The sequence below is a fragment of the Pelophylax lessonae genome (genome assembly GCF_965119305.1).
Source record: "Pelophylax lessonae genome assembly, chromosome: 1".
In the NCBI taxonomy this organism is placed as follows: Eukaryota; Metazoa; Chordata; class Amphibia; order Anura; family Ranidae; genus Pelophylax; species Pelophylax lessonae.
Window position 1 is genome coordinate 796,621,578 of NC_138768.1, and position 24,971 is coordinate 796,646,548.

General features: G+C 44.9%; 1 protein-coding gene across 2 annotated transcripts in view; it reads left to right on the forward strand.

Annotated features, from left to right (window-relative positions):
* The window catches only part of KIAA0232, a 71,895-nt gene that overhangs the window by 19,247 nt on the left and 27,677 nt on the right, over window positions 1-24,971 (forward strand). Inside the window, exons 4-6 of one of the 2 annotated variants that reach the window (XM_082243435.1) lie at window positions 15,670-15,760; window positions 18,632-18,710; window positions 20,347-23,524. In XM_082243435.1, the coding sequence (XP_082099561.1) occupies window positions 15,670-15,760; window positions 18,632-18,710; window positions 20,347-23,524 (3,348 nt within the window). Of the gene's footprint in view, window positions 1-15,669; window positions 15,761-18,631; window positions 18,711-20,346; window positions 23,525-24,971 lie in introns of those variants that run through there. The other variant, XM_082243434.1, reaches the window with a different exon arrangement.

Below are 24,971 nucleotides of genomic sequence, written 5' to 3' on the forward strand. Positions count from 1 at the left end.
GTCTGTGTGGCTGCTGTGCTCCCTGTCAGCTCCTGTGTGCACTTGCTGCCTGTGTGTGGGCTGTGAGGGGGGGGGGGGCTCTCCCGCTCTGCTGGGTGTCATATGAAGCAGTAAGATTTTAGACATGCTGTGCGGCGATCCGCCATTTTTTCTGGGGCAAAAATTATGGTGGCAGGTCCTGTGAGGTACTGCGCACGTTTTTGGCGCCAAACGCCGCCATTTTGAGCGGTGATCAATCCCACATGTCAGCGCCATGTTCTCTTTGCCCAGGGTTTTGTCCTCGGCCAGCGGCCATGTTTGTGTAGCCTTGCAGAGGCTTCATAGGGGCGGTCAGTCTTGCATCACTTCCTTTTCCTCTGGGACAGCGATCGGTGCAGCAGCCTGTGTGCGCTCTCCAGGTTTTATATCTCCTTTTTTTCCTGTATTCCTTGCCCAGTTTCTTATCCCTGTGGGGGTCAGTGTGTTCAGTGGGTGCGGTGGGCAGCGCCCGCCGCAATCTTAAAGGGGCAGTACCCTTTATTAATAATTTTGCTGGGGCATGGATTCTCAGGATTGCAAGTTTCCTCCCACCCTGGTGGGGGGCCAAGGGGCTGCTGCTTCCCCCGAGGGGGCTGATCTGGCCACTATTGTGGCAAACTTGGCTGCTCAGGTGCAGATGCTGGTGGCTGATCGATCCACAAAACGGCCCAGGGTGTCGATTTCCTCTGATTCAGAGGGCTATGGGTCTTCTCAGGGTCTCGCTCATCCCTGGACCTTGTGGGGTCTGACGGGGAGGCTGAGGTGGAAGGGGTTGATAATTCTCCCCCTGGCTCGTCTGAAGAGCTTGCACTCATGGATGAGTTGGTTGCTTCTATCAAGCAAACGCTGCATTTGCAGGATGAACCATGTCCTCCTGCTTTGTTGTCCTCTTATGGGACGCAGAGGAAACGCAAAAAATCGCAGGTTTTTCCTTGCTCTACGGAATTTCAGCGCGCGGTTGATGAGCAATGGCGCAATTGAAAAAAGCCTTTTGCTGTGCCGAGTAGGTTCAAGCTGCGTTATCCCTTTTACACCGGCTACTGATGAGCGTTGGTGTGTACCGCCTCAGGTGGATCACGCGGTGGCGTTTTTTGAATAAATCAACTGCGATCCCTGCAAAGGATACCCCGGTGTTCCGGGACCCGACGGACAGGAGATTGGAATCTCTGGCCCGTCATGCTTATACGGTTGCTGGCTCTATGCTGAAGCCTATTTTTGCTTCCATTATGGCAGCCCAGGCTATTGCGGATTGGACGCAGGTGCTCAAGCGCACTCTGGTGGCTGACTCTGCCCCGCCGACAACTTTGGCTATGGTGGATCAGATTCATCAGGGTGTCATGTATTTGTGTGATGCGGACTTGGATTTAGTCCCTTTGGCGGCGCGCATTTCTAGTGTGGCGGTCTTGAACCGTCGCCTGATATGGTTGAAATGTTGGTCGGTTGACCAATCTTCTCGCAAATTTGCCCTACGCGGGATCCCACCTTTTTGGCGAATCTTTGGATACTCTGATAAAGGGTATTTCTGGGGGTAAGAGCACTCTCTTGCCCCAATCTCATAAGAATAAGTTTGTTCGTGGTAAGAATGCTTCATTTAGGCCCTCTCAGGGGTCCTTTCATGCCTTTCGGTCGCACTATAAGGGCAAGCCCTTCAAAGGCCAAGGCTCCCAGAAGAAGCCGTGGGCGGGTAAGCAGAAGTCCGGCCAGTCCAGATCCGCTGCCCATAACAATGCGGCCTGAAGGGGCGCCCTCACCCGTTTCTGGGGTGGGGGGACGTTTGCTCGGTTTTCTTTAACCCTGGCTGGACCGCGTTCGGGACAGGTGGGTTCAGGAAATCGTTCGATCTGGATACAAGTTCGAGTTTCTCTCTCGGCCGGCGGGCAGATTTTTCCCCCTCAAACCTTTAGCTGACCCCGGAGCGTTTGCAGGATCTGCACCTGGCGGTGCGGGACCTGGGGGCCCAGGGAGTGGTGGTTCCGGTGCCTCATCGGGACAGGTTTCGGGGGTTCTATTCCAATCTGTTCACTGTGCCCAGAAAGGAGGGCAAAGTACGTCCGATTCTGGACTTGAAAGCTCTGAACCGCTTTGTGCGGGTTCGCAAGTTTCGCATGGAATCCCTGCGCTCGGTGGTGGCTGCCCTGGTTCCGGGGGAATTCATGGCCTCCATCGACTTGAAGGATGCGTACCTACACATCCCCATTTTCAAGGGTCACCAGAGGTACCTTCGATTTGCCATTGCGGAGGATCATTATCAATTCGTGGCGTTGCCCTTCGGTCTCGCTTCGGCTCCTCAGGTTTTCACCAAGGTGCTTGCGCCGGTTCTGGCTTTACTGAGGGCCCAGGGCATTTCTGTCCTGGGGTATCTGGACGATATCCTGATTCGGTCCGCGACCAATCAGGGTCTGGTGAACGACCTGTCCATCACGATACAGACTCTGCAGGAATTCGGCTGGACGATAAATTTTCCAAAATCGACGTTGTCCGTCGGTTCGTCTTCCCTACCTGGGGATGATACTGGACTCTGTTCAAGCGAAGGTCTTCCTGCCGGAAGACGAGCTTCGGACACTTCAGTGCGAAGTCAGGTCCCTCAGGGACAATCAGTGCTCGTCCCTCCGGACGTGTATGAGGTGTCTGGGATTGAGGGTTTCAGCCTTCGAGGCGATTCCCTTCGCCCAGTTTCACACACGAGAGCTTCAGGCGGAGGTCCTGGCCGTGTGGGACGGGCGTCCGCAATCTCTGGATCTGCGGATTTCGATGAGCCGCCACACCCGAAGGGGTCTTTTGTGGTGGCTCCAGTTCCCGGCGGTGTCAGGGGGCAAGTCCTTTCGTCCCTTGTCGTGGACGGTGATCACCACGGATGCCAGCTTGTCGGGCTGGGGTGGTGTTCTGGGCGTTTTGTCCGCCCAGGGAACTTGGTCGGAGAAGGCGGCTTCCCTTCCGATCAACATTCTGGAATTGCGAGCGATAAATCTCTGTCTTCTGCGTTGGACGGACAGGCTTCAGGGCCGTCCAGTTCGGGTGCAGACAGACAATGCCACAGCGGTGGCCTACATCAACCACCAGAGGGGCACCAGGAGTGCCCGGGCGGCTCGGGAAGTAGCCGACATTCTGTCTTGGGCCGAGACGCACGTCCCGGCGATCTCTGCAGTTCACATTCCGGGGGCGGATTATCTGAGCCGCCAGACCCTGGACCAGGGGGAATGGTCCCTTCACCCGGATGTCTTCCAGATGTTGTGCGCGAAGTGGGGGTCCCCAGATGTGGACCTGTTCGTGTCTCGTCTAAATCACAAGGTGGAAAGGTTCGTGGCAAGGACGCGCGATCCTCGGGCAGACGCCTCGGACGCGTTAGTGACGCCCTGGCATCAGTATCGTCTGATGTATGCCTTTTCACTGATTCAGCTGCTGTCCAGGTTCCTTCGCAGGTTGGCCTCGGACCCGAAAACGGTGATTCTGGTGGCACCGGACTGGCCTCGCCGGTCTTGGTACGCAGACCTCGTGAATCTGGTGGTCGACGCTCCGTGGCGTCTGCCTCTTCGAGCAGACCTTTTGTCTCAAGGACCGATATTCCATCCTGCTTTACAGTCGCTGGCTTTAACTGCCTGGCTGTTGAAAGCCAGGTCTTGAAGGATAGGGGTCTCTCCCCTGAGGTCATTCCCACTTTGATCAAAGCCAGGAAGGCCTCTTCAGGGATGATTTACTACCGTACTTGGAAGGCGTATTTTGCCTGGTGTGAGTCCAGGGGGTATTCCCCTCGCTCATACTCGGTGTCGAGAGTGTTGGCTTTCCTTCAAACGGGCGTGGACCAGCGTTTGGCGTTGGCCACGATTAAGGGTCAGATTTCTGCGCTGGCCGTTCTTTTTCAAAGTCCTGTGGCGTCTAACTCTTTAGCTAGCACCTTTGTTCAAGGGGTGCGACATTTGGTCCCTCCTAGGAGGGAGCCTTTGCCTCCATGGGATTTGAACCTTGTTTTGTCCGTGTTGCAACATGCTCCTTTTGAAAATATCAGGGAGATCTCGTTGTCTTTGTTGTCCAAGAAGGTTGCCTTCTTAGTGGCGATTACTTCGGCTCGCAGGGTGTCGGAGCTGGCGGCCTTGTCCTGCAAGTGTCCGTATTTGGTGATTCACTTGGATAAGGTGGTCTTGCGACCTAACCCATCTTTTCTTCCGAAGAGAATTTCTGAATTTCACCTCAATGAGGACATTGTCTTGCCTTCGCTTTGCGCGAAGCCTAAGCATCCGAAGGAGGTGGCTTTACATTCCTTGGATGTTAGGGCGATCAGGGTTTACCTGTCGTCAACCAAATCCTTTCGCAAGTCGGATTCTCTCTTTGTCCTTCCTGAGGGACCTCGGAAGGGCATGGCGGCGTCGGCTTCTACCATCGCCAAATGGATCAGACAGACCATTGAGCAGGCCTGTGCTTTGAGGGGAAAGGTTCCTCCCGTGCCTGTGAAGGCGCACTCTACCAGATCTCTGAGTACGTCTTGGGCCTGTCATCATCTGGCTTCTGTGGCCCAGGTGTGTAAGGCGGCGACTTGGTCGTCCGTTCACACCTTCTCCAAATTTTACAAAGTGGATGTTCAGGCATCGGCAGATGCTTCTTTTGGCCGTAAAGTCCTTAGTGCGGCGGTGCCTTAGGGTCCCTTATTTGGGCCCTTGGCTGTTGGGGTGTTTTTTTTACCCCTGAGTTACTTGTGTTTTCCTGGGTTGTTGCTCCTGTTGAGCACGTTTTTCCTGTTGCCCAGTTGGTTCTCTTACTTTGGTAAGGTTCCTTTCTCTGATGTGGGTATTGCGTTTCCTTTAGGCGCGGCTGCTGTTTTCCCACCCCTCATGTCTACACTGCTTTGGGACCTCCCCATTAGTGACGAATATGAAGAGGCGGCGACTGTCGGAGGACGTAAGAGAAAACGGAATTTTTGTAAAATCTTACCTGTAAAATTCTTTTCTTTGAGTCCTCCGACAGTCGCCGCCCCCGCCCCTCTTTTGGGGGTTTGTTTATGTACTCTACTGCTATTCTACTGAAACTGAGTTGGTAAGCAGGAAGCCAGGAGGTATTGACTGAGGGGACCACCCCCTGGGGGTGGGATATGCTAAAAGCTTTGATATTAATATATTCTGTTGCCTAGCTACTCCTATGGAGCAAAGGTCAATAACCCCATTAGTGACGAATATGAAGAGGCGGCGACTGTCGGAGGACTCAGAGAAAGGAATTTTACAGGTAAGATTTTACAAAAATTCCGTTTTTTCGTCCCCCAGAGTTGACTGATGAGGGATCGGAGCCCTTCGTGGCCTTCTCTGGATGATCCAAGCAAACTTGGTCTGGCAAGTCAAGAGCGGGCTTCTCTAGACCTGCAGACAAGGCCCCTTCAGCATGAAGGTGCGCCCTCACTCCTATCTGGTTGTCAACTATTTTCGTAATCGATTAATCGGTCAGCCGATTAGTTGTCCTGCATACAGAATGCATTATTCGTTTACATATCAGAAAATACAGTGCAACGCACATACAGCTCAGTACACCATCCATACATGTATGTAGATGGCAGAGAACTTGTGAATGTGTGAGGAGCAATGCCTCATGGGAAATGTAGTCCTGGCCAAGATAAGGAACCAAGTGATTCTAAAAGCAGAGGTTTTTTTTTTATATATAACTTTGCTATATACCTTGCTTACAGTCACTTTAAGGGCTCTGTACAGGTAAGAACAGTATCTGACCCCAGAGAAGGTGGAGGATGATAGACTAGAGGTGATATTACAATTACATTTAGAGTAAAAGTTTACTAGTTTACTAATATTGTGCATTATATTTAAAATTATATCCATGGAAAAAAGTCTCAGCTGTTAGTACTACTTTAATATATAAATGTTATTTCCCCCCCCCCCCTCCACCCTTCATGTTTGACTCCCAGTTAAAATATCCTGCATATCCGACTTCTGGGCATATTTTTTTTTTTTTATGTTTTCAAATATAATTTTTATTAAAAGTTTCCGGGTGAGATAGTATAATACGGAGTCCAATAAACCTATCATATTCAAATATATTCCTACATCCATCTGTTCATAACACAACTAATTTCCAATGGGCTCTTCTCACCCTAACATCTTATTTTTATATATATATATATATATATATATATATATATATATATATATATATATATATATATATATATATATATATACATATGATACAAGATAAAAATACTTTCACTGTTTCACAGTAGAAATTATAATTATAGTAGCGATTATCTGTGTTTTTTTATATTTTTTTTTTACTATAAAGGGCTATTTTTTTTTTTTTTAACCCCATCATGACAGGTGATATGCTGCTGCTACTAAATGTCTTATGCTGCCCATATATTGGATTTTGGGGCAAAAATATTTGCATCTATATTTATACAAAAATGATTTCTATATTTGTTGAATAGACAAGTGTTTGAAAATTACACTTGCATTTAACATTCAATTTTAAAATTAATATAACTTCTGAGCAAAAACCACATACACTTTTTGAAGATTTGTTTGATCGAGAAGTTTTCTATTCTGCTCCTTCAAATTTTCCTGTCACTGTGGTTGACAACGAACACCAAATGCACCCCACTAATGGTTAGAAAATCGGATGAATGTTTTTAAAAATGTACTAAAAACATTTAGTTTGTGTATGGCCAGCATAAGAGACAGCAGGCGCAGGGAGCTTGTATGAAACTACCTGCCTATTAATAAGGGAGTCATGAATATTATATACCAATCCAGTCTCAAAATTTGCAAAAAAGTGTTTTAGGTTTTTTAAAATTTTTGATCTCAGAGTCTGATATGTACCACATTTAAACCTCCTAATAATACATATATAATACATATATCTGTCTCAAAGTGGATTAAATATCCAACTATATAGCTGGATATTTATATTTACCACTGCATATAGATATTCAAGAATATTAACTAAATTATACACCAAACTTTTTTGTGGAGGTTTGTATCCGATTAATCGGCCAACTAATCGATTTATTAAAATAATTGTTAGTTACAGCCCTAATCTGGGGTGGGGGATGTCTTTCGCTGGGTCCTGGATCCATGGACTCCCCTGGTATAAGTCAGGTGGGTCCACGAGGTCATTCAGTCCGGCTAAATGATCGAGTCTTGGTATTACTGTCTGGTAAGGATCTTCCTTCCAACATGTAACTGTCCCTGGTCCGCTTACACACTCTTTTTGGGGTGGTTCCAACTTAAGGGCGTTTTCAGGGATTTTACTCAAACCTGTTAACAGTCCCCAGGAAGGAAGGCAAGGTGCGTCCAATTCTGGACCTCAAGGCGCTGAACTGCTTTGTGTGGGTGCAGAAGTTCAGAATGGAGTCCGTTCACATAGTGGTGGCTTCCCTGCATCTGGGATTTTTCTTGGCTCCATTGACATCAAAGACGCTTACCTTCACATTTCAATAAGTGTCTGTCTCCAGTGCTTCCTCTGCTTTGCCTTGGGAGAGGAGCATATCATTTTGTTGGTTTACCCTTTGGTCTCCCTCCTGCTCCTCGGGTCTCCACGAAAGTGTTGGCTTCGGTGCTATCATTGTTATGCCAATGAGGGAGTCTCCTACTGCTCTGGAAAACTGGAAATCACCATACGAGCTTGAGGGTGTTTGGCTGGATTCTGAATCTTCAGAAGTCTGCTCTGGTTCCCTCAACAAAGCTAGACTATCTAGGTCTGACTCTGGATTCGGCCTTTGCTAGAGGGCTTCTTCCTCTGGAAAAACTCCTGAAACTGCAGGCAGTAATTCTTCTCCTGCTGTCCAGCAGATGGTCATCTCTCCGGACTTGCATGCGGGTGCTGGGCCTGAGGGTGTCTACCTTCGAGCCAGGTCTGTTTGCACAGTTCCATACTACGTCCCTGCAAGGGAGATTCTGGCCAAATGGGACAAGAATCCGTGGTCTCTGGACAATCGGATCTGGCTGAGCCGGGGGAACTAAAGTCCCTGATATGTTGGCTTCGTGCTTCCTCTGGGCAAATCCTTCCTTCCCTTGTATTGGACAGTGGTCACCATAGATGCCAGCCTGCCCGGCTGGGGAATTTCTGCTCAAAGGGGGTCTGGACACTGGAAGAGTCCAGACTACCGATCAATGTCTTGGTACTCCGAGCTATCAGACTGTGCCTGGAACATTGGACTGTTCATCTTTATGGATGTCCAGTGCACATTCAATCAGACAATGCCATAGCTTATTTCAATCACCAGGTGGGCACAAGAAGTGTCCTGGCGGCTCTGGGGGGGTAGCCAACGTTTTAAGGTGGGCAGAATGGTTCGTTCCACGCCTCTCCGCCCTACACATTCACATTCTCGAGGTGGAAAACTGGCAGGCAGAGTACCTCAGTTGGCAGGCGTTGGACCAAAGGGAGTGGTCTCTCTACCCAGAGGTGTTTCATCAGTTGTGGGACATCCCTTAGGTGGATCTGTTGGTGTCCCGGCTCAACAGAAAGGTGCAGAGGTTTCTGGCTCGGTCACTGGATCCTGTGACGGATGCCACGGATACGCTGGTGGCCCTGTTGGGGTCTTTATCGTCTTGATTTACGCCTTCCCTCCTCTCAAGCTTCTGCCAAGACTTCTATGCAGGATGGAGGCAGAAGGGATTCTGGTCATCTTAGTCTCCCTGGACTAGCCTTGCCGGGCTTGGTACGCCGATCTGGTGCTGCTGGTCGTTGACGTTCCTTGGAAGCTTCCTCTTGAAGGGTCTGCTGTCCCAAGGACCAGTCTTCCATCCTGCTTTACAGTCGCTGGCTTTGACAGCTTGGCTGTTGCACGCCTGGTGCTGATGGATAGAGGTTTCTCTGAGTCTGATTCCAATGCTGTTAAAAGCTAGGAAATCTACTTCTAGGAAGATCTACTATCATATGTGGAATATGTACATTGCGTGGTGCGAGTCTCTTGGGGGTTCATCCTTGCTCTTTTTTTGGGTGGCCCGGATCTTGACCTTCTTTCAAATGGGAGTTGAGCAGAAACTGGCCTTGAGTACTATCAAGGGTCAGGTGTCGGCCTTAGCGGTCTTCTTTCAATGACCCTTGGCCACATACTCTTTGGTACATACTTTTCTTCAAGGAGATATGCACTTGACCCTTCCAGTGCGGTCTCTGTTGCCGCCTTGGGACCTTAATTTGGTGCTCTGTCCTCCAGAAGCTTCCCATGAAAATCTTCGGGAGATTCCCCTGTTTACGCTGTCCCAGGAGATGGCCTTTTTGGTGGTTTTCACCTTGCGCGGGGTGTCAGAATCGTTCATCTTACTTGGTGGTTCAGTGATAAAGGTGGTTCTTTGCTCCTGTCCATCGTTCCTTCCTCAGGTTGTCTTATTTTCATTTGAATTAAGACATTGTGTTGCCTTCCCTATGTCCCAGGCCAAAACATCCAAAGGAAATTGCTTTGCATGCCTTGGATGTGGTCCGGGCAATTTAGGGTGTACCTGGCAGCTACGGAGTGTTTTAGGAAGTTAGACTCTTACTATTTGCTTTACGGATGGGTCTCGGAAAGGGTTGTCTGCTTCCTCTGCAACCATTTCCAGATGGATCAGACAGACAGTGATTCAGGCCTATTCCATCAAGTGTCAGGTTCCTCCTTTCCCTGTCAAGACACACTCTACTCGGGGTGCTCAGTGCCTCCTGGGCCTTCTGTCATCAGGTGTTAGTGACATAGGTTTGCAAGGTGGCCACCTAGTCGTTGGTGCACACTTCTATAAAGTAGATGCTTCCTTTGGCCGCAAGGTTTTGCAGGCTGCTGTTTAGAGGACCTAGTGCTCTTTGAGGGTGTATTTTTTTCAGGTAGGCTCCAGTTTGGTTGAGCTCCTGTTTACCTGGTTGGCTATGGTTTAGCCTTGGGAATTTTCTTTTTCACTGTTCCCACCCCTCATCAGTTCAGGAGCTGTGTCCGTCAATAAACGAAAGCTTTTTTTTTTTTCCCCTTTAATCCATTTCTCTGATGTTCATTGACGGACACAGCACCCACCCCTCTGTGGAGTTGTAATTCTTCTCACACTGCTTGTAACAAAACTGGGTATCTAATAGCAGAGAGAGGGAGTATACCCCCTTGGACTGCCCATAGGTGTAGCCAGACCTCTGCCTAGTGTCCTACTCCTGTAGGGGAAGTAGAACCCAATGGTTAAGAAGATCAGGAGCTGTGTCCGTCAATGAACATCAAAGAAATGGATTTTACTGTAAGTCAAAAATCTTTTTTTTTTTTTTTTTTTTTCCTGTTCTTCGGATATTCAAACCATATATTATCAGTATGCTAATTTTACATGCAGTGCCACATGGGAGTAACCTTGAGTACTGTATATGTGCATTGTTGTAGCCATTCATACTAAAACTCATGTTCACACATGCAGAGCTGAAATGGGCCCTGAGAAATGGTCAGCCTGGTTCATCCTAGTAGTGTTTTTGATGGATAAGCTTTCCTATAGCACAATAGCCCTCTTACAACTGACCAGTGCTTATGTTCATATAAAGAAATTTTCCACGTTGAAAACTTGTAGGGCTCATTCATGGTTTGCTTTTATGTTAATGCATGTGCTGACATGCATTGCTGTAAGACTGCCTATTCAGTAGATTTCTAACACTCTAGAAAAGACACAAAAATTACATGCATCTTTTCCAATGCAGTGCACCACAATGAATAGTAGTGTGTTATGAGATGCAATGTGTATGCAGCAGAGCTTGCATTGCTTTAGTGCTTTGGGGTGCTATTCACAATGATGGGTTACCTCAGTGCATCAGCGATGTGTAAAATGGTCTCTAAAGGCCCGTACACCCGTGCAGATTGTTGGCCGAAAAGATTCGGCCAAAGACCGATCGGCTGATTTTCGGCTTGTTAGTATGATGCTTCCGACAGCCGACAGTGCACTTTCGGCCTAACAGAATCTGTTGTGCAAGCATTAAAATTTTTGTATGCCGACACCAGAACGGCCGATTGTTCGCCAGTCAGTACAGAATTCAGCCGACAGACAGCAGATTTGCAAGACTGGGCATGCTCAGAAAAGAAAAAACACAGGGAAAGTTAACCATCACATGACATCACTTCTGCAGTCGGCGGACACAATTCGTGTGCAGTCTTTTGCACTTTTCAGCGGACACGACAGCCTGGGGACAAAAGACGGCCGATCAGTCTGCCGACGATCGGTACGTGTGTGGGGGGCTTTAGTGCAAGTGGATGCTGAATGATCATTTTGTATTAAAGGGAAAGAGACTGAGAGAATGGGGTTCATTTACTAAAACCGGAGAGTGCAAAATTTGGTGCAGCTGTGCAAGGTAGCAAATGCGGTTCTAACTTCAGCTTGTTCAATTTAAGCTTTGAGAGAAAAAAAACCTGGAAGCTGATTGGTTTCAATGCAGAGGTGCACCAGATTTGGCACACTTCAGTTTTAGCAAATCAACCCCAATGTGCTAATAATCCTAAATCGAGATGTTTGCAGGCAAGAATAGGGAAATTACTTGCATTCTGTCGCCCTCATCGAGTTATCTATCTGTCTGTGTAATGGCTCTTCAACAATGCCAAGTAACTGGCATTTTACATATTAATGAACATCCCCCCCTGTGCTCTGCTTTCCTAGCTGACGCAGGTCATCTGGTTCTTTAGCTAAGGCTAAAAATAGTTCCTTAGTAATACTTCTAATGTGATTTCACATTTGTCACCATGGCTAATAGGGACCCAACATCTTTCCCCCCTCCCCCCTCTTTCTTTTTGCGTTTGATTTTCATTACATGCATATTTCTGCTGTTTTGGAAGGCGTTTTAGTGGTTTTACATCAGCTCCAGATTGCTGTTCTTCCGCTTTAAACTTGAAGCTGTTAAGGCTATTTTTAGCTCAAACCTTTAGCCAAGCGCTGTCATGTGATTCTGTCAGTGGGTTGTTTGCAGACATTGAGATGCATGTTCTGGGTAAGGCATACAGAATCTCTGCAGCTTTTCTTTTTTCTTTTCCTTTTCCTGGTAAGAACGGATTCCCCCACCACAGTTTTATATAACCTTGGGAAGGAAAGCCTGCTTTTCACCTGTATTAATATTTTTTTCTCTCCTTTTTAAAAGGGATTGCTTTTCCATAAGCAGTGTTCTTTCAAAAATAAAATATATATATATATATATATTATAATGTATGTGTTTGCCGTTTCTAAACTCATACTTGTTTGCTATTTAATAATATCAAAATGTTAGTTTTGTTTTTATATAGATTTTAAATCTAATTATAGTTTAATTTACGTTTTTAACATTTAAAGTGTAAATATGTGGTGCAATGATTGCGTTGGGTGAATCACCCTGTGCCTTACCTCACGTGGCTGAGCAGCTGACTAGCACACAACAGCTGCTTAATCCTTCACTGCCACAGCCCACATTCCGGGAAAAGCAATCTGATGCACTGTGCCTGCCTGTCCCCACAACAAACTCTGTGTTCCCTTTCTTTAATTTTGCCATTAATCAAAAAGATGATGCTAGTTGCTAGAAAGCATAAATGTATCCTTCAGTTGTGCAGTGTGCACATACTATGGCAAAGTGCAAAATAATTTGTAACTGGAAATCAATCATTTGGAGAATTCTGGCTGTTTGGGAAGATCCTTCTGTCTTGTTGCCTAGCCCCCCCCCCCCCCCCCCGCCATCCTGGTAAAAGTCTTCAGATTTGACAAGTACGCTTCATTAGCTGTCAGTCAGTGTGCACATGCTCAGACTAAAAATCTGTCTATTTTACTGGAGAATTTTCTGTTAGACGAGGAAAGAGGAGGGTAGATCTCTGAAATGTGAGAGGTTTGAACTCTTCCCTATATTCTTTCAGAGAATGTAAAAAGGGGAAGGGACATGTGATCACATGGTTTTACCAGGCACAAGGAAGAACCATTGTTTGGGGAACCTATTTCAATTTAAGGGGGAAAAAAAATATTTAGATATATAGAGATGGAGAGATTCACCGGCCACTTTATTAGGTACACCTTGCTAGTACCGGGTTGGCACCCTTTTGCCTACAGAACTGCCTTAATTCTTCATGGCATAGATTCAGCAAGGTGTTGGAACCATTCCTCAGAGATTTTGGTACATAGTGACATGATAGCATCACGCAGTTGCTGCAGGTTTGTCAGCTGAACATCCATAATGGAATCTCCTGGTCCACCACATCCCAAAGGTGCTCTATTGGATTGAGTTCTGGTGAGTGTGGAGGCCATTGGAGTACAGTGATCTCATTGTCATGTTGAAGAAACCAGTGGTGAGATGATTTGAGCTTTGTGACATGGTGCATTATCCTGCTGGAAGGAGCCCACAGAAGATGGGTACACTGTAGTCATAAAGGGATGGACATGGTCAGCATACTCAGGTAGGCCGTGGCATTTAAATGATGCTCATCTGGTTCTAAGGGGCCCAAATATCCCCCACACCATTACACCAACAGCAGCCTTAAGCATTGATACAAGGCAGGATGGGATCCGTGCCTTCATGTTTACGCCAAATTCTGACCCTACCATCAAATGTCACAGCTGAAGTCGAAACTTCTCAGACCCAATCTTCTATTGTCCAATTTTGGTGAGCCTGTGCGAAGTGTAGCTTCGGTTTCTTGTTAGTTGACAGGAGTGGTACCTGGTGTAGTCTTCTGCTGCTGTAGCCCATCCACTTCAAGATTCGATGTGTTGTGTAATCAGAGATTGGTATTCTGCATACCTTGGTTGTAACAAGTGGTTATTTGAGTTTCTTATGCCTTCTATCATTTTGAACCAATATGGCCATTCTTCTCTGACATAAACCAGGCATTTTCGTCCACACAACTGCCGCTCACTGGTCATTTTCTCTTTTTTGGACCATTCTCTGTAAACCCTAGAGATAGTTGGTGTGAAAATCCCAGTAGATCCGCAGTTTTTTAAAAATACTCAGACCAGCCCCTTTGGCACCAACAACCATGCCGCATGCTAAGTCCCTTTAAATCCCCTTTCTTCCCTATTCTGATGCTTGGTCTGAACGGCAGCAAGTAGTCTTCAGTACTTCTAGATGCCTCAATGCATTGAGTTGCTGCCATGTAATTGGCTGATTTACAATTTGTGTTGCCAAGCAATTGAACAGGTGTACCTAATTAAGTGGCTGGTGGCTGTATAAAATGTATATCTTTTTTTTTTTTTTCTCCATTGGGGACGGGGGGGGGGGAGAGAGTAATAGGAAATCTAATTATTGAAAAAATTTATGTAAATGCATGTATACTTAATAAACCTTTTAAAACTTGCATTTCACAGGTGTAACTACTGGCATTTTTATTTTTATTTTTTTTAAATGATATGTTACCATAGAAATTGATTGTTTTTGAAAATATGGGTACTAAACTTTCTTCCTATTGGCTTAGTAACTAAGACTCGCGGGTAACAAATTGTTGTGGTGTGTTTGCAGAGCTGTTGCCTCCCTCTGTATGTAACCTTATACCAAGTATTTTTTAGTCACCGAAGGCCTTCAGAGAGAGGAGTTAGTAGCTGGGATTGTGGGAGGTGTCACTGTGTCTTGCTTCGTCCCTAGTACCCTCCTCATTTTCCTGGGATAGCCTGAACCAGTATGAAGGATTCTAGAATAAGCTTTGTTCTGTCTTTGGATATTGTCTTTTTCGGCAGCTGAAGGTCCATCATCCAGTGCCTCCTCATTGACCGTGATCGCAGAAGTGGCTGGAATGTTAATGGGCGCAGTACTTTCAGGTGCCCAAATGAACTATTCACTTTTCAATGGACTTGTGCTGCCTTTGAAAGCTTGACAGTTCACTTTCCAACTCATTTTCCAGCAAGATGCCAGTGTAATCTCGGTTTTACACACAGCTTTTTTTTTTTTTCCCTCCACCCCTCCCCTAGCCTTTGCCTGCTATGTACTGCTCAACACAACAGCATGCAGAATGTCAGCTGGTGTAAGACGTGCGTGATACAGGAACAAATAATCTGTTTTCGAAACTTCACTCCTTGAGCCATGGTAAGGAGGTGACAAACTCAATTGCCTGTTGCCAGTGTAACGCTCCATTGTTACGTGATTTTGCAGGAGTGCGTGGTCTTGTCTGCTTTGGGGGAATAATTAAAGCTTTAATATCTTTCCTGAGAAGACTCCGGTTATGTGGGATTGATATTGCAAAATGTCACAGAGCATCTAAAGTGTCATGACATGATTTGCTCTGTATAATTGTGGCAGTAGGTATATGGGTATTCACAGCACTTGTATCTTGTGCTTGTACACTTCATGTTTGATATCTGTAGGACAGCACCTACAATATAACACAACACCCTACTTGACATGCTGCACAATGTTACCTGAAAGCACTTCAGTCCAGTTGATTCACAACTGGAAAGGTTGGAAATGGTTTAGCATGTATATTATGTATATGTGAAATATTTATGTCTTGGACTTTAGTTGCCCACCAATTACATCAATTTCGATCAATTGCTCATTGTGCGGGGATTTTTTTTAGCAGTTTCTTCAGCCTGGAGCTCACAATGAATGCTTGTATTTGACGGTTAGTCTAGTGAATACTCTTATTTGTCTAACTACAGATGCTAAAGAGAAATCATTTCTTTTTAGGATAAACATTGACTACTAGTGAATCCCAGTGACAGGATTTTACATCTCGGCACACACAGCGGTGTTTGTAATTTTGTGAAGTTTTTGTCTTACATTTTCTCATGTTCTGTTTTGCAGAGTTCTGGAATTGAAACTTTAGTTGAAGAGCTTTGCTCCAAACTGAAAGATCTCCAGAGTAGCCAAGGTGAACAGCTGATGACAAATAAAGGTAAGGGTCATGTATGTTTAACTAGTCTCTGTATAGTTTGGGAGGGGGGAAATTTGCAGTTTTAACTTTTTGCTTGTGACTCAACACACAGAGGGTTCCTAAACATATATCCACTGAAAAGATGAAACGACTGTAGATTTGTAGTTCATGTATAGAGGCTGAATGCTGGGATGAAGAGAACTTCAACTTAGTGCCGGTTCACAATGCTGCGGCGATCGCATGTAATGTCGGAGCGCACTGCTCCTTCATTACATGTGATCGGCTGTGCGGTGCGAGTTTAGCCATACACTTTGTATGGCTAAATTCGCACCGCACCCACAGCAAACTCGCACAGGACCCTTTTTTTGCAGCCGCATCAGGATCGGATCGCACAGCGGTTCACACTTGTGTGATCCGATCCTGTGCAAACTGCAAGATCGCACTGCGATATGCGATCAAACTGGGGGTGTCGTTAAGATTACATTGACACCCCCAGCGTATCGCATATGGCAGTGTGAACTGCCAGGGGTGCGTTTGCGATGCGGGAACAGGCTTGCGAATTTGCAGCCTTCCCGCATCGCATAAGTGTGAACCGGGGCTCAATGTGGTTGTAAAGGCTGAGGGTTTTTTACCTTCATGAGAGATAGCGATATATATTACTTATGGAACATGCTTCCAATAAAGTCTGAACTGGTCCTGCTTGCTTGTTCCAGTGATTGTTAGTGAATGCAGAATTAGGATGTTTTTCGAAAACAAGTTAGTAGTGATATCCACTATACCATATTCTGTCCTCAGATTCTTTCTTATAATCGGAATATCTGCTTTTATATAAGAAGCACTTATCTGCACTTGTATAAGAAGCAAAGTAGTGCAAGCGGGACCATGCAAGGGTAATGCATCAATCTCCCCTGCTGAGCTATTGTGTTCAGAACACTCTGATCAGTGCTGTCTGCCTTTGGCTGAGAACGCTGATTGGGAGTTGGCTGCTGGTTTTTCAGCAAACGGCTGGCTTCTGACAGACAGACCGACCGACATACACACGGGACGATTGTTGGCTTTCTGGTGATATAAAAACTGATGCGGCTCAGCAGCTGCTTGGCTGTTATCCCAGTGAGCGGGAGGGGACATTCCCACCGCCCTCTGCTGCTCTGCCTGGGTCTCCCATCCCATCCTACAGTCCCAAACTAAATTCGGATTCGGCTTCGATCGGGTCTTCGATCATGTAACCCAGAAGGGACGTCCCTTCCAGCTTACTCAGCTGCCAACAGCGCTGAATTAAAAAAACTGTCATTATTCAAAAATGCCGCTTTCGGGTATTTTGAAGTGCAGTGGAGGGGTTTGGGGTCTTTTTAGACCCCACATCCCTCCATAAAGAGTACCTGCCTTATTGCTGTCAATTGCTGTCACAAGGGATGTGTACATATATAATTTTATTATTATTTTTTTTTTTTAAAGCGTCCCGTGCACCAAAGAACACATATATGTAAGCCGCGCCCGGAAATGTATACAGTGTTTAAATCACACATGATGTATTGCCGCAATCAGAGCGAGAGCAATAATTCTAGCAAAAGACCTCCTCTGTAACTCTAAACTGGTAACCGTTAAACATTTTAACGCGTCATCTATGGAGATTTTTAAAACTGTAACATGTTGGGTATCGATTTACACGGCGTGACATCTTTCACAATATACAAAAAAAACTTTGCTAACTTTACTATGTTTTTTAATTCAGTGAAGTGTGTTTTTTTTAGAAAAAATTGCCTTTGAAAGACCGCTGCGCTAATACCGCGTGACAAAAGAATATTGCAACGACCGACATTTTTTATTCTCTAGAGTCTTTGCTTTAAAAATATATATGTTTGGGTGTTGTAAGTAGTTTTCATAGCAAAAAAATCTGATTTTAACTTGGAAACAACGTGTTGGAAATAGGCTTGGTCCTTAAAGCCCTGTTAATATCTAGGCGACGTTGGGCGATTTTCTACTCTAAGCCTCAGCTCTAAAAATGCCCATCAAGACAAATCCCATTTATTTCAATGGCCCCTGTTCACATCTGAGCGTTCTGTCGCCTTAAGCAAAACGCCCGTCGCTCAAAAGTATGAACTTCTTTTTTGGCAGATTACAGGCGTTTTTTTTATTTTATTTTTTTTCATTGGTCACTTGTCAACCTAAAAAACGGCTGTAAAAACGCCTATAAAAATAGCAGCGCCTAGATGTGAACGTAGCCTTAGTGGTTAAGCCAGTATCAAAGAAAAATGGCTGTCTGAAGAATTCTTCAGAATGCAACACTTGTGCTATTTCTAGTTCTCCGCTACACTGGGGGGTTCCATCCGCCGGCTATTATGTCAACACTTCTATTCCTATAATGACATAGGGATTGGAGGGGAAATTAAAGTGTAACAAGGAAACCAGAATCTGACACACGGAAGTGTTGGCTTTTAAACATTCTTCAGGCAGCTTTCTCTCTTCAGTGCGGTGTAGATTAGGAGCACAGGGTAAAGTGATAGTTATCATCTTTGCATGGCATTTTTATTTTAGCAACATTCACTTTAGATGTTTATGGCCAGATAAGCAGATCGAAAATTTTAGGTTGTTTTATTTTTAGTTTTCTTGAAGCTAATAAATATTTCACAGTAATTAGAATGCTTTTTTCCCCCTAGCAGACAGGGCCCCGTTATCACCAGATTCAAACTTGCATGTTTTGTGTTCGAGCGGCATTTGTTGAATTTTATTCAGGGTCCTCCACCAGAGCACCTCACTGCCAATGAAGGATTTGTGGCATAAGTTATACAACACTGGGCATCCTGCTCCTGTGTCAGCCAACATTTACAGATAGCCTATGGATATATATATATATATATGCATGTTACTGACCTATATATTCACATTTTACAGATGAGAAGACTATCAAGACTGTAGATGGATTGCTGTCACCAGAAGCTACATCTCTAGCAAGAAAGGATCAGGCTGAAATGTAAATATCTCTTAAGCCTCATAAAACAGATCTTTTGGGAAAAAAAAAAATTATATCCTAGGTGAGGTTTGTGTTCTATTCAAAGGCAGATAATATGCCAAAATGATTTAAGCATGAGAAAAAAAAAATAACCTCAAACACTGCTATGATGAAGCCTTGATATGATATAGTGATGATTTGGGTAATGTTATATACGAACGCTTAAATCCAGGTGAACATACAACCAAACGTCTAAATAGCTGATGAAACACGGATGTGGGAGTGTATTTCTGTTCGTTCTTGTTCTGAAATTTACACAGCCCTTTCAGACACCACAACCGGAGGATGTCGCCATGTTTTTTATTTTAAAGGCTAACTCCCAAGTTTAATTTCACTTTAGGTTGTTTGTTCCTTTACTAATACATGTAGCAGCTGTCAGCGCTGAATAAACTGCATGTAGCAACAGTATACAGCGCTGTGTTCTTGCTGCGGTACAGGGACTTCCAGTCCTCTTCCCGAAACAGTCGAATTGGGCTGAGCGCTGCTCAACCATTCTCGGGAAGCTTTGAATTTTATGAATGCATGGCTTGCTCTGACTGGCTTAGTTAGCGGTCAAGATGTCATCCGCCATCTTCTCTACCTCAGCCAAATAGAGGAAGCCTTGTATTTATATATAAAATATAAAGCATCCTATGAAATGCCTAGCAACATGCAGTCTTACTCGACTTTGTTCTAGGAAATTTCATTACTGCTGCTGCAAACCAGCACTGTATGTAGCTAATGCTACATACAGTTTATACAGCATTGTCAGCAGACACATTTCTGAGTGATTTTGAAATTATTTTATTGAGCCAGTATCGCTTAAATTGACTATTTTAAATTAGATTAAATCTGGAGTCATGCTTTAAAGCAGGGTATGGATGCATAGTTCTCTTCCCCCCCCCCCCCCCCCCCCCACTACTGTGCCAGTGATCCCCACTGTGCTATTGTATTCTGACATTGGGGTTGATAGCCCAGCTTTTGTTGAGCAGCAGGGTTGTGCAGCCCACTGAACCATCCCAAGTTTTTTGGTATGTGTAAACCCAGCTTAAAGTGGAGTTCCACCCATTTTTAATAACTTGGATTACATAGATGTATACCTAGGGGAGTGATTCTAGCTGTATTGGATTTGGACTTGTGAGATGACCACAGAGACATACGATCCTATATAGCAGGATCACATGGCCTCTGTGATCATCCGAGGGAGAAGAACGGACGGCTGTGTTTACATCAGCCGACCGTTCTTCTGTCAGCGGGGAGAGATCGCTGGTGTCAGGCGGCATTTGGAGCCGCCTGTAACCCCCCGCACTGGCTTCCCGGCTGATGATTGGGGGTGGGAGCGCGCCGCCCCCCTAGCTCTTCCCAGGCAGATGACGTTTATTAACGTGATTCTGCCTGGGACTGCCACTTTGCCGACGTAAATATAAAGTAAGCGGTCGGCAAGTGGTTAAGAAAATAAAAATAGAGGGTTGCATTGACTTTGCATAAGTCCTAAAGAAAAATTAATTGGAGGCAGTCGTTGCAGAAAGCTTTTGGACTATAGTTTCGAAATGTGACTGTATAAATGGTACTGTCTACAATGCACCATTTATGTGGTTTTTGTTTTTGCCTGTTACAGGTATTATGAAGCTTTTCCACCTCTGTCAGAAAAGCCAGTTTGCCTACAAGAAATCATGACCGTGTGGAACAAATCAAAAGTCTGCTCTTATTCTAGCTCCTCCTCATCTTCTACTGCCCCACAAACAAGCACCGAAACTCCATCACCAAAGAATTGCAACAGCGAAAATGAAACCGTAGTGACTAACAAGAGTAATGGAACTTCTAACACTGTACAGGCAAAAAACCATCAAAGAAAAGGCAAGAACGAGAAAGAGAACAAGTTAAGCAACCTAACAACAGATGCTAAAACTGGTATATCAAAAAGTGTAAGGCGCAAGTCAAATGGAAAAATCCGCCCTCGATCCTGGTCATCTGGATCGAGCGAAGCAGGCTCAAGCTCAAGTGGTAATCAGGGAGAAACAAAAACGCGTTTTGTCAAAGTAAGGCAAAAAGTTAGGGATGTCCGGAACAAAAAGGGGAAAACCAGCCCTAAAACTCTGTCCAAAAATGTTGAGAGAAAAAATGTTGTAGCTAGCAGCAGTAGTAGTGCAGGATCTGTGAAAGCACTCTGCAAAAGAGTAAAACGTCAGATAAAAGAATATGCGTGGAAAGACTTGGATGAAGGGAAGGCCTTTAAAGAGCAAAAAAAAGACACAGAATTCAGAGAGGAGCCTTTGTGGTATACTGAACCAATAACAGAATACTTTATTCCTCTGAACAGTAAAAGTAAATTAGAAACTGCATACAAGAAACATCAGAATTGGCATAACAGGTCAGAAGAGATGGAAGAGCTGTCGGAGATCGTAAAAGATCTTCATTTAAATAACCACAATTTTCATGAAACATACCTCGCAGCAGGTACCTTTATTGAGGGTCACTTTGTAGAAATGCCTGCAGTCATAACAGAGGCAAGTGATCCCACAGGGACCTCTAACTGTTCTCTTCCAGAGGACAACTATTTGGATGATGTTCATCCTATAGAATATACACACTTCTATGAAGTGGAAATTGATCAATCCATGTTGGATCCTGGTGCCTCAGATAAGGTGAAAGGAGAAAGTCGAATCTTAAATATGATTCGACAGAAGAGCAAACTGCAAAGTGATTTTGAGGCTGAATCTTGCAAAGTGTTTGAAGATAAGGATTTGCAAGGGGGGAGTGCAATATGGACAGAGTCAACCAGTTCTATTGGTGCTGAAGATTTGTTCTTGCAAGACCATAGTAAATTAGCTCAATTTTGGGAGTCCTTTTCACCCTCAAGCTCAGTAGATGCAGATGGGGAGAGTTTGGGAGGTGACTCCCCCAGTACCTTTTCCCCTTTTTTAGACAGCACAATGCTTAGTACTCACATGCATGCGGGCAATCAAGATTTATTTTTGGATAGAAACGGCTCTTATTTTTCAGTGTTTGAAGTGCAATGCAGTAACTCTGTACTTTCGCTGCCCAGGGAGAGGATGGTAAATGAGAGAGGCAAATCAGAGTCTTGTTCCAGCATGAATAGGTTTGGGAAATCTCAGTCGCGATTACTTATATGGACCAAAAACAGTGCCTTTGATGAAAACGAACAGTGTTCAAACCTCTCAACTAGAACATGCAGTCCGTGGTCACATTCAGATGGAGCGCGATCGGATACAGAGGCTCTGAACAGTCATTTAGAAGATTACAGTCAGTTAAATGCAGAAGACTCAGATTACATAATTCCTAGAGTTACCTTAACCTTTCAACAAAATATCCCTTGTACAACATCAAGAAACCCATTTATGCAGGACAGGACTTTGACTGAAGAATCAGGGCTGGTTTTGGGAAAAAAATCGAAGCTGGAGTCGCTTTGCGGCATTCAGCTTGAACAGGAAAATGAGGAGATATGTGGCACTATAGAGGCTGAGAGCAAACACAGCCATCCTACACATGGATACAGCTCAGGGGTCATCAAAGACATTTGGACAAACATCGAGGACTATTCTGAAAGCGTGGAGGACCAGCTCTTCCCACTAGATGTAAATGTTTTTAGTTGTCATGAAGCTAATGCTACATGCGATGCTTTTCAGGAGCCCAGTAAGGCTGTTCAGAGGTCCGAGTACCATCTTTGGGAAGGTCAAAAAGATCTTGCAGAAAAGCGAACCTTTCTCTTGAGTGATTCATCTAAGGTTGATAGTGGAGATTACACAACTCCATCCAAACCCTGGGATATTAACCATGTGAAAGAAAACTCATTCATTCTTGGAGGAGTTTATGGTGAGTTTAAAAACTTAAATGGCGATGATGAGTGGGCACTGGCACCAGAGAGTCCAGCAAAAGCAAGCCTACTGGAATGTGCTGCCTCCGATGTCGTTACGATAGCAGGCACAGATGTGTTTATGACTCCAGGAAACAGTTTTGCTCCTGGCCATAGGCCGTTGTGGAGACCATTTGTTTCATTTGAAGATGAGCATAGGGAAGATAGAAGCTCAAACAAAGGTTTTTCTTTCATTTTGCATGAAAATTTGCTTGGAACGTGTGAGAATTTCCAGGTCGAAGAACCAGGAATGGGCTACTCTTTCTCTTCGTATGAGCTGAACAATAGATTTTCACAGGTTCTTCATGTTGAATGTTCATTTGAACCTGGAGGCATCATTACCAGTAGTCCTAATTACAAACCAAAAGCCTTGTGTTCAGAGTCAGAAGGTGAGGGAAATCGTCCAAGGATTTGTGGAGTAGAAAGAACACAGTACAGATCGATTCGAATCTCCCCGCGTACTCACTTCCGCCCAATATCTGCATCTGAACTTTCCCCAGGAGTAGGAAGTGAATCTGATTTTGAACCAGAGAAAGATGAGGTAGCCGCACCTGCTCTTTCTGAGGGAGAAGTGTTTGAGGATCCGCAGGATGATCTTAAACCGCTTGAAGAAGATGCTGAAAATGAAGGTCATTTTTATGGAAAGTCTGAGCTTGAATCTGGGAAGTTTCTGCCTAGGTTGCAGAAGTCTGGCATGGAGAAAAGCGCACAGACTTCTTTAGACGGTCAAGAAGAATCCTTTGGAGTTTTTCCTTTAGAGAAACATGACAATTTAGACTTTAGAGTGCTAGAGTCGTTTGAAAGTGAAGTGATGGAGAACTCTAAAACAAACTGCAAAATGTTGGAGTTGGAAAGAGAAGTGACTGAAATAAGAGACCTGAATTCGGGATGTGACTCTACATCTTGTGTGGAGAAGGAAGAGGTATGTAGAAGCTTTTCTTCACTATTCAGTATATATCTTGAAGTAAGGTGGTGCATGCACAGTGATTAGGCCTCTCACATAAAGACTAAAAAGGTGTTCATAATGCACATGTATATGTGTTTCCATATAGCTTTCAAAAGTGAGCTTTTTTTTTATTGCGCAACTTGCAAACTTCAGACATAAGCTGTGAACCAGTATTTCTCAACCTTTTTCCAGGCAGGGAACCCTTGCAAAGAATTTAGTTTCGAGGTACCCCAATCTAACACTTGGTTCACATGACTGCGTTCCCTACACTCATTGGCCAGCGTGGTGTGTTTTTGATGCATCGTAATTTTAAAAAAGGGTTGGACTTTTTTTCTGCGGGTAGGGCAGCCCATTGAAATGAATTGGATCCCTATGCACAGACGTGAACCAAGGGGCTCCCTTTGTACCAATGTACAGTTCGGCAGAGGAGCTGGAGCTATACCCTCATTTGAATGCCTTTCTTAACCAGGATGCTGTGGGACCTCAGACAGCACACTGTGTAACGTTAAAAAAACCATACCCCGTGGAGAAACCATACCCTCGTCACTTCCGGGCTGAAACAGCTGAGCAGCGCAGCAGTGCACATGCTCAGAGCCCCGGATACGTGATTGAACATTAAAGAATTAGACAAGTGCGCATGCTCGGTGGGCATGAAATTCTCACGGCACTGTGTCTAATGTTATACTTGCGGCGCTTACATTAAAACAGCTCATCTGAAACGTAAATCATCTCCGCTCTTCGCCCTGTCACTGCCCTCATCTCCGGTAATAAATATAAAAGCGGCGGCGGGTGTATGTGATGTAAATGTGACGGCGATCGCGGCTCCGTGATCCGCTTTTATATTTATTACCGGAGATGAGGGCAGTGACAGGGCGAAGAGCGGAGATGTTTTACGTTTCAGATAAGCTGTTTTAATGTAAGCGCCGCAAGTTTAACTACCGTGAGAAATCCATACCCTCCGTAGCGGAACCGGAAGTGACGAGGGTATGGTTTTCTCACGGGTATGGTTTTTTCACGGAACACCCTGTTTGAAAACTGCTGCACTAGAGGTCTGCAGTCATAGTGTACCTAGACTATGTCCTGCTAAAGGAAGGCAGGATATGGTGTCACAAATTCATTTCCATGGGTTTATGCTGTGGCAGGAAAAATAAAAACCTGAAGCATTTAATCCTTTCCCTGCCTGGTGTTAAGAACCAAAAAAAAAATATGTATTAGTCATTTTATTTCTGATGAACAAGACCGTTGGATCTCTTTGTATCAAAGCATTTATATGCTATACTTATAGGTACAGTTCAGAGTTTGTTTTTCTCTTGCGTCCTCCGACAGTCTTCGCCCATTCACACAGTCTTCACTAATGGGTATTGCTTCCTCTCCACAGGAGTTTCTAGGCATAAGACTTGTAAAAGAACAATTTATCTACATA